The sequence below is a fragment of the Coenobita brevimanus genome, chromosome 29, assembly GCF_032717465.1.
Source record: "Coenobita brevimanus isolate Jiangsu-jjx chromosome 29, ASM3271746v2, whole genome shotgun sequence".
Lineage (NCBI taxonomy): Eukaryota > Metazoa > Arthropoda > Malacostraca > Decapoda > Coenobitidae > Coenobita > Coenobita brevimanus.
The window spans coordinates 42,391,763-42,401,762 of NC_136982.1; the positions used below are offsets into that span (position 1 = coordinate 42,391,763).

The window sequence follows — 10,000 nt, forward strand, 5'->3', positions numbered from 1 at the left end:
CCCCTACCCCCGTCTCCTCCACCCCACGTCTCCTCCACCCCACGTCTCCTCCACCCCACGTCTCCTCCACCCCACGTCTCCTCCACCCCACGTCTCCTCCACCCCACGTCTCCTCCACCCCACGTCTCCTCCACCCCACGTCTCCTCCACCCCACGTCTCCTCCACCCCACGTCTCCTCCACCCCACGTCTCCTCCACCCCACGTCTCCTCCACCCCACGTCTCCTCCACCCCACGTCTCCTCCACCCCACGTCTCCTCCACCCCACGTCTCCTCCACCCCACGTCTCCTCCACCCCACGTCTCCTCCACCCCACGTCTCCTCCACCCCACGTCTCCTCCACCCCACGTCTCCTCCACCCCACGTCTCCTCCACCCCCCGTCTCCTCCACCCCCCGTCTCCTCCCCCCCACGTCTCCTCCCCCCCACGTCTCCTCCACCCCCCGTCTCCTCCACCCCCCGTCTCCTCCACCCCCCGTCTCCTCCACCCCCCGTCTCCTCCACCCCCCGTCTCCTCCACCCCCCGTCTCCTCCACCCCCCGTCTCCTCCACCCCCCGTCTCCTCCACCCCCCGTCTCCTCCACCCCCGTCTCCTCCACCCCCCGTCTCCTCCACACCACGTCGTCTCCACACCACGTCTCCTCCACACCACGTCTCCTCCACACCACGTCTCCTCCACACCACGTCTCCTCCACACCACGTCTCCTCCACACCACGTCTCCTCTACACCACGTCTCCTCTACACCACGTCTCCTCTACACCACGTCTCCTCTACACCAGGATCAAACAAGGTAGCCCGCACCAGAAATATCCCTGAAAAAAAAAAGACAGTGAATCAAGGTAAATATTCAAAGGATTTTAAACTATTACGGCCAATCAGTATTTGAATATTTGAAGTTCATTGTTACCTTCGCCATGGGAGTTAGAGGTTATGGTTACTAACATCTTATTTTCCGCCTAATTCTAACCTAACACCAAGTAAGATCAATCAAGTCTAAATCCATTGTTTGAATCAAAGTTAAGATTGAATGTCAGCAAGAGGATTTTTTTTTTTTAACATGTGATGGAACTTGAGCTAATTTTGAGTGGTGTGAAGAAAATGGGACGCGCCATCGTAGTGAAGGAGTTACGTTATGGATTGTTACGGAGGTGTAGTTACGTCAAATATCTCTGTAATGAAAGGTAAAGGTGGTGGTGATTGCAGTGGTCGTCTTTGTAGTGGTGGTGGTGGTGGTGATTGCAGCGGTTGTCTTTGTTGTAGTGGTGGTGGTGGTGGTGATTGCAGCGGTTGTCTTTGTTGTAGTGGTGGTGGTGGTGGTGGTGGTGATTGCAGCGGTTGTCTTTGTTGTAGTGGTGGTGGTGGTGATTGCAGTGGTCGTCTTTGTAGTGGTGGTGGTGGTGATTACAGTGGTCGTCTCTGCAGTGGCGGCGGTGTTGGTGGTGGTGACTGAGGTGGTCGTCTTTGCAGTGACTGTGGTGGTAGTGGTGCCCGTAGCGGTCGTCTTTGTAGGAGTAGTAGTATTCATTCAGCTCCTGTATTAAAACCAGCTCAAAGGACTTCCACTATCACTCTTGCCACTCCTTCCCTCAACCCTACCAATAAAGAATGTAATGACCAGGCAGTAAATCATTTAATATCCCACTCTTATAAAGGACTGGCTTTTTTCATTTATTAACCATTATAAACCAAAGTAAATTATAACAGTTATATAGGAAGATAAACAAAAAATTAAAATAATGTATTGCTCTTACCTTTTTTTTTGTTTTTTACACTTCTTACCCTTGATGCTCCTCTTCGTCTTCGCCTTCCTGTTAGTCTCCTCTTCCTCACCCTCTTCCTTCATCTTCCTTAGCGTTCTCCTTCACTTCCTCTTCGTGCATCCCCTCCCTCCTTCCCAAACCATTCTCCCCTCCCCCTCCTAAATATTCTATCACCCTATCTTCCTCAGTTATAGTATTCTCCCTACCTCTCCTCCTTCCTAAACTATTCTCCCTTCCCCTTCCTAATTATTCTCCCCCCCTATCTCTCCTCAGTTACAGTATTCTCCCCACCTCCTCCTTCCCAAATCATTCTCCCCTCCCGCTCCTAAATATTCTTCCTCCCGACCTTCCTAAGTTACAGTGTTCTCCCTACCTCTCTTCCTTCTTCATCTCTGCTCCCTCTTCTCTTCCTAACCTTTCTTTCCCTCATTTTATCACTCAACTATCTCCCTTCAATCACATATATTCTGTCTCTTAATATCCTTCAAGCTTACCTCTCTCTCAGTTCTAACTCGTCTAGCATTTCTCTTCTTCCTAATCATTCCCTCTGTCCCTCCTAAATCTCTTTCCTAGCCCGTCTTCCTCTCCTCTCTCCTTCCTAGCTTGTCTTCCTCTCCTCTACCTCCTGCCTAACTTTTTTTTTTTTACTTACCTGATCCGCCCGCCCCTCCCCCTCCACCCAGCCTCTCTCCCTCTCCACCCAGCCTCAGCCCCTCTCCACCCAGCCTTTCCTTCTCCACCCAGCCTCTCACCCCCTCCACTCAGCCTCACCCCTCCCTCCACCCAGCCTCTCTCCCTCTCCACCCAGCCTTTCCCTCTCTCCACCCAGCCTCTCACTCCCTCCACCCAGCCTCACCCTTCTCCACCCAGCCTCACCCCCCTTCCACCCAGCCTCTCCCTTCTCCACCCAGCCTCTCCCCTCTCCACCCAGCCTCTCCCCTCTCCACCCAGCCTAAATTACTCAACGTCATAAATTACCCTGAACGACGCAGCTAAATTACCCGGAACGACGCAGCTAAATCACATGCATTTACACAATCTATTTTTATTCAGTAGATTTTTACGAGCAGCAAAAAAAAAAAAAAAAAAAAAAAAAAAATCTCGCCAACCCCCACGCTCACTGTCGAACCCAGGCCACTCCACTTAAACCCCAGTAAAAGTGAACCTAGCCAATACCCCACTCTAAAATTAACTAAAATTTCACTCAGTGCCCCTTTCATATGCATTCTAATTTCGTATGTATATATATATATATAAAAGTCACTGCAATTCAGGTATAAGATAAAATGCTCATGTCGAAGAAACAAAATACAAAAAAGCGTATTCACAAATTTGCCCCTCCCTCCCCTCCCCCCAAAAAATATCCAGTCTGCTAGGAAGGTTCCACGCCGGTCCACACCACCTGAAAGGAGAATGGAGTGTTAGGCAGTGGTATTGGGAAGGGGTGTAGTGCTCCTGCCTATCCTATCCTGCCTATCCCTGCCTAGCCAGACGTGGGATGCCAACACTCACCCCACCGTCCCACGAGGGGGTGCTCCAGCGCTGGCTACGAGGCGCGGTGCTCCTCTTGATTATAATCCTACCTGAAAGAACAAAAAACAAAAAATAATTAAAAGGTTTCAAAGTACAGGAAGGAAATTTAGTACAAGAATGAAAATAAAAATAAAATGTATGAACGTACAAATAAAAGTGAATAAAAAAGTTTCAGGCAATATTTATAAGTATTACCATGACCAAAAAATAAAAATACATTACATTATTAGTGTAAATGACTAAATATTGCAATTTGTTATATACGCTACTATGACCCACTTAATGTAATAATCGCATCAAATAATATTCACTAACATTATTACCAAGTTCATTAAATTTAAAGTAATTCCCATGAACCAAATCCATTCGAAAATCATTTAGGAAACCGTAATCGCACATTATACCAGCGGATTTCTACCTTTCAAAAAAATATACCCATTGCATCATCCATCAATACCAAGTCCATTTATAATTTTACATTCAATATTCACTAATGTAATTCTCTAACGTTCCTTATAATTTCAATAAGCATCAGCATAATTTTGAAAAGATCCCCAACTATCAGTATAAAGTGGCGTTAATTTAAAAGATCACAAATGCTCATATTACAGGTGCGTATTATGAAAAGATCCTCAAATTTCAATATAAAACAGCGCAACTTTAACAATCTTAAAACTCTAGTATAAAATGTCACTACAGATCTTAAAACTTCAATATGAAACAGTGTAACTCATAAAAGATATTAAAACTTCAATAGCAAACAATATAACTTTCAAAAAAATCTCAAAAATTCAAACGCAATGTAACTTTCATAAAAAAAAATAAATAAATAAAACTTCAATAGCAAAGTAACAAAACAAAAATCTTAACATTTCAGTAGCAAACAATGTAACTTTCAAAATCTCACCTTATCTGAAGAGACGGGGCTGCGGGTGTTCCAAACGCAGGCGGCTCTGGAGACGCCCTGGACTCGAGCCACGTCTAGGCGGGGGCACTCCAAGCCACTGAAAAGAAAAATGTGATTAATTAGAATAAAAATCTAAGCAATCAACTAATATATATATGTATAAAAAAAAAATTGAATAAGGCAGTGTATGTGGTCAGAATGTCAGAAGTTCTGCAGTGATTTTAAAAGTTCAATGATAATTTTACCTACCAAAATCACACACACTGATCGTCAGCACACACACGTACGCACAACCACTGTCTTCGCTCGGAGGTAACTAAAATGGCAGCCGGCTAAGGCTTCCCCTCCTCTATCCTCACTCTCCCCCCCCCCTTCCTTCGGCTTCCGGGAGTCCAAAAATCCACATAGCCTAGGAAGGCTCCGAAACGCGAGACTCCAAGTCATTTCTTACGGGAACGAAACGCCTAGGTTCATTTTTTTAGATTGTAGCCATTATATCTCCTATTTTCATCATCCAAGTTGAAAAGCATGTCGAGAAATATAATATAACGATTCTGGGCGTTAGTAATTACGTCACAGAACACCCATATTGCCGTAAAATTGATGGATAAAACGCTTCTGTTTCAACACCGACGCCCGACCTTCAGAGTGTAAACATCTGCATTCGTTTCCTTTGGTTCTCAACAGATGGCGTGCGAGTAGAAATTTTGATTTTGAAATTAGGACTTTTTTTTTCTAATATCACTGCAACAAACGTTAGTAAGATGTTCAAACTGACGGTGCATAAGTAGTTTTTCCCTGGCCTTTGTTAATTGTTGATAATGAAATTTATTTTTAAGTTGAGTGGACAAAAACTGAAAGGAAGGAGGAAGGGGGAGGAAGAGGATGCTGGGGAGGAAGGGGGAGTAAATGGAGGAGGAGGGTGGACCTGGAGGCGATGAAGTGGGTGAAGGAGGAAGAGGAGGATGAGGAGGAGGGAGGAGATGGAGAAGGAGGGGGAATGGGGAGGAGGAGATGGAGTGGATGGAAGAGAAGGAAGCTGGAGGGGGTAAGGAGGAGGAGGAGGGAGGAGAAAGGGCGGAGTAAGGAGGAAAAGGAGAGGAGGGAGACGAAGGAAGTTGAAAGACAAAATGATCCCTTTCTTACGACATACAAAAAAGAAAAAAATGGAACAACACTAACTCTTAACTATTACAGAAATATTCATACTAACAAGTTTATACGATTCTAGCTGATGATTCCCGTGTTTTATTTTGTTGTTTTTTTTAATTTACTTTTAGGCCGGGATTTTCGTCCTTTTGCAGCTTATTCCCCGTAGCTCAGAATATGACTACGGTACACTCTCTTCATCCTTTCCACGGCACTTCTTCGTGACTAGCACCACATTCTAGGGTTAAGCTTTCCTTATAGCTCAGTATTCAAGCTGTAGAGATGGCAAATTTTACGCCTACTTAGAGTGAACAGAGTATGGGCGTCTGGAAAACTACAAGGTACTTTAGGGGGTCGCCTTCACGTGGTGGCACCGATATAACACTGCGGCTCCACTGCCTGGCTATACAAACGTCCCTCAACTACCTCCCTCTCGCCCGAAAAGTGGATGGTAGACTGGAGGGTGAGGAGTAACTTGAGCCTGCAGTCCACTGGGTTCACGTTTCAGATGAGCCAGTGGTTGCTGATGCTACTACTACTACTACCACTACCGTTATTTTTAGCAATGAACTATACTCTTTTCACTTCAACCTGGCCAAAAATTGCTATCTTCCATTTTGAATGATGAGTTGAAGCAACAGATTAATCCTAGAATGCAGCGCTAGTCACGAAGAAGTGCTATGGAAAGGATGTAGAGCCGCAGCACTGTCCTTTTCTGCCACTGAACTGCGTGAAATAAGCTGCAAAAGGGCGAAAATCTGGGCCAAGTTAAGGTGAAAAGAGTATAGCTTGTGAACGTATTTAACCTAACACGCGTCCCTAACCCTATTCACCGCAATTGATGGCCAAGAGTAGCTAAGACTAGAGGTGCAGTTTGACTAGCAACCAAGGAGACTCATTCCTAGCTCATAGATCAAGCTCATTACCCCCACCAGCGAAGTTAGACGGGGGTAGTGTATTCATCCGTGTCTGCCTGTCTGTCTGTGCCCAAAATATCTCAAGATGTTTTTATTGGATTTTAATTAGATTTGGTACACAGGTGGGCAGCGGGTCCAGGTAGGGTTGATTAAATTTTGAGGTGAATCCGTAGGCGGATGGAGGAGTAAATTATAATTCTTGTTAGCGCTGGATGAGGTATGCGCCCTCTGAGATCGTGTGTGACAGCAAACTTTTACTTGAGGTTGTACGGTAGGCTACGTACTGGGATTTATCATCGTCATCATCATCATCATCATCATCATCATCAAGAGCAAAACTTCCTCTCTCTCTCTCTCTCTCTCTCTCTCTCTCTCTCTCTCTCTCTCTCTCTCTCTCTCTCTCTCTCTCGACCCACCTGCTAACCATCAGTCTTTAACCTCAATGAATCTGACCTAAGCTAAACTCCCCTCATCTGACCTACCTTGACCTTGGCCTTCACCTTTGACCTTAAGACTGCTTGAGGTCATTCGGTACCGGTTCAGACTCTTCCTTGAGTTAGCTCTCTCTCTCTCTCTCTCTCTCTCTCTTTTTTTTTAATCCAGAGTTACCGGTTTTCTATTCTTGTTTTTTTTCTCTCTCTCTCTCTCTCTCTCTCTCTCTCTCTCTCTCTCTCTATCTATCTATCTATCTATCTATCTATCTATCTATCTATCTATCCCTGTCTATCTGTCTATCTATCTATCTGTTTATCTATCCATTTGTCTATCTATCTATCTGTCTGTCCGTCTGTCTATGTCTATCCATCTATCTGTATGTCCATCTACAATCTATCTATCTATATCTATCCATCTATCTATCCATCCATCTGTTAATCAAAAATAAAGAGGCAGTCACCGTACAAACTTCAATTTATTTATAACAATTTCAATTAACAGGTAAAATACTGAAAGGTCTTTATAATAGCACAAAAATTAATAAAAAATAACCAATGTAATTACTTTATCCCCCTAAAAATAATCGATGGCCAGAGACATTATACAGTATTGTCAAAAAAAAAAATCACCAACAATAATAATAATAACATTAACAACAACAACACGAACATCATCATCAACAACAACAAAAACATCATCATCAATAACATCAACACGAACATCATCAATAACAAGAACACGATCATCATCACCAGCAATAACAAAAAGAACAATAACACATTCAAGATATTTCTGCCATTTGTTCTTCAGGTGTTAAGTTCTTCACCTGGATATAATGAGATGAACACCGACAATTATATAAGCAATTATCTAGTCATTAATTAGACATAAAGGGCAATTAACTGACATAAGAACACATATAGGCCAGAATTTATTTACCTGTGAGAAGGTTAATCAAGTTACCTTCCTAAGACAATGCCATTAACTCTCTAATTACACCTGGTTACCTGAGGCCCGTGTTGATTAGTACCGAAGGAATTTACCTGTGTTACCTGTGAAGACATTGTACCTACGCCAGCAGACAGTGGAATCATCTGGGAAAAATAGTGTAAGATACCAGACAACGTACACAGCTCCAATCAACACAGGAATCTCTCTCAATGTCTACAGCAAATATTCTAATTCTCTCTACAATAGATGTTATAATTCAGAACAACAGAGTACTCAGTCCTCTACAAAAGACTCAATCCTTTAAGGTAACATAATATCCTCGGTTTAGAAGACTCCTTAGCGCCATCTCCTTTAAGATTTGAGTGACGTGGTTAGCTGGCCTTGCACAACACTCCCAGGCGGGGAACTCAACCACAAACTAAATGCAGAACAAATCGGTAAAGAAGAGGCGCTACGGAATCTCGGTGGCGCTCTAGGCCTGGCAGACATAACCCTCGGCCTTGGATGTGGGCGCAACACCCGTCAGGTAGAAGCGACCCCCAGTGTTGGTCACTAGAACCTTGCCGTCCCCACCTGTGTGGAGCGGCTCGTTGGGTAGCCACCTGGAGAAGAGAAAAAGAAGTTAGGTTATCTCTCTCTATCTTTCTCTCTTTCTCTCTCTCTCTCTCTCTCTCTCTTTCTTTCTCTCTCTCTCTCTCTCTCTCTCTCTCTCTCTCTCTCTCTCTGACGCCTCAAACAGAAAACGGGCCATCATTATTTTGAAGGGGGGGACTCACATGTTGGAATTAAGACTAATCCTCGGCCCTCCAAACCAGCTCCATCCACTCGGGGTGTCCTCTGCCCCCACCCACACCGTCTGGGGGCTTAGATCTGTTAGGAATTAGGAGAAGGGTTAGTTCTTTCGCTGTTAGATTCGCCGTTAGGATCGCTGTTAGATTTATGTCAATTTCACTGTTAAATTTATTGATAGTTCACTGCTAGGTTCATTTTTAGACTCATTCCTAGGTTCACTGGTTACCTCATTGCTAGGTTCAATGTTAGGATCTAAATCTATCATCTATCTATCTGCACAATGACTATCTACCTGCCTATCTGTCTATCTATCTATCTATCTATCTATCTATCTAAGCATACATTTTTCTACCTGTGTTTATCTCTCCATCTATCCACCCATCCATCTGTCTGTCTGTCTGTCTGTCTATTTATCTATCTATCCACAGTATCTATCTAAATATCCGTCTATCTACTTGTCTTTTATCTATCAAGCCACACACACACATATATCTATCCAACTCACTGTTCTTCTTCACCCAGGAGGCCAGGTGTTCAAGGAGGGCAGGTGAGGGCAGCCTGGCCAAGTCTCCTCCCAGCTGCTGACACTCTGAACGTGCCTGGCTCCACGAAATGAGGTCTTTCCTGATCTCCACCTTCAGGCACACCCCGCTCAGGACCACGAACCCATCACGGCATTGACCTGAAAAAAAATAAAAAATAATAAAAAATAATGATAATAATAATAATAATAATAATAATAATAATAAAAAAAAAAAAAAAAAAAAAAACGATGAAATTTGGAGTGTAAAGCCCGTAGAGTTTAATCGTAGGCACTTGTTGTTGTTGTTGTTGTTGTTGTTGTTGTTGTTGTTGTTGTTGTTATTATTATTTTTTTTTTCAATGTGTGTGTGTGTGTGTGTGTGTGTGTGTGTGTGCATTTACCTGAGGCGGATGGTAGAGTCAACATCGCTGCCAAGACAGTCACCAGTGCACTCACAGTCACAGTCGCCATCTTGGTCCGGTTTAGTGACTACCAGTTCACCTACCCCTCTTATATACCTCCTCTCTCCTCCTGCACCCCCTCCTCCTCCTCCTCCTCCTCCTCCTTTCTCTCTCTCTCTCTCTCTCCCCCTCTCTCTCTCTTGCTCTCTCTCTCTCTCTCTCTCTCTCTCTCTCTCTCTCTCTCTCTCTCTCTCTCCACACACACACACACACACACACACACACACACACACACACCAGTTTGTATTTCTTAACCTTTTTTGCGCCAGAGAGAGAGAGAGAGAGAGAGAGAGAGAGAGAAGTACAGGTGGAAACATGGTGACAAATAAAAAAACAAAACATCATATTGAAACGATCAAGAAACATAGTTCAAAATTATATATAGACGAAATAAAATGAAAAAAAATAATATATGTGGAAACGAGACGACTAAGAGAGTAAAAAAAAAAAGGCAGGTGTGTCAATTACCATCACCTGTATCTATATCTAAAGCCATACACCTTGATCTGGGAGGGGATGTCCACAAACAAATCGCCTCCACGTCGCCCTATCCTCCTTCTTCTTGTTCTTCTC

At 43.9% G+C, this 10,000-nt stretch overlaps 1 protein-coding gene across 1 annotated transcript; it reads right to left on the reverse strand.

Moving 5' to 3' along the window:
* Positions 1 to 7,163: 7,163 nt before the first annotated feature.
* On the reverse strand, positions 7,164 to 9,434 carry LOC145394951 (attractin-like protein 1). Its single transcript, XM_080268699.1, has 4 exons — positions 9,368 to 9,434; positions 8,949 to 9,125; positions 8,428 to 8,521; positions 7,164 to 8,253 (listed from the first exon to the last, which is right to left on the reverse strand). The coding sequence occupies exons 1-4, from the start codon at positions 9,390 to 9,392 to the stop codon at positions 8,124 to 8,126; spliced, it is 426 nt and encodes a 141-aa protein (XP_080124825.1). The 5' UTR covers positions 9,393 to 9,434; the 3' UTR covers positions 7,164 to 8,123.
* Positions 9,435 to 10,000: the final 566 nt, after the last annotated feature.

What these genes read in the sequence shown, in the direction of transcription:
- LOC145394951 (XM_080268699.1), bottom strand. Translation starts at nt 9,392, where the DNA reads ATGTTGACTCTACCATCCGCCTCAG. An exon ending in GACTCTACCATCCGCCTCAG is followed by an intron (nt 9,126 to 9,367) that starts GTAAATGCACAC and finishes ATTTTTTTTCAG; the next exon opens with GTCAATGCCGTGATGGGTTC. An exon ending in ATTAGTCTTAATTCCAACAT is followed by an intron (nt 8,254 to 8,427) that starts GTGAGTCCCCCC and finishes TCTCTTCTCCAG; the next exon opens with GTGGCTACCCAACGAGCCGC.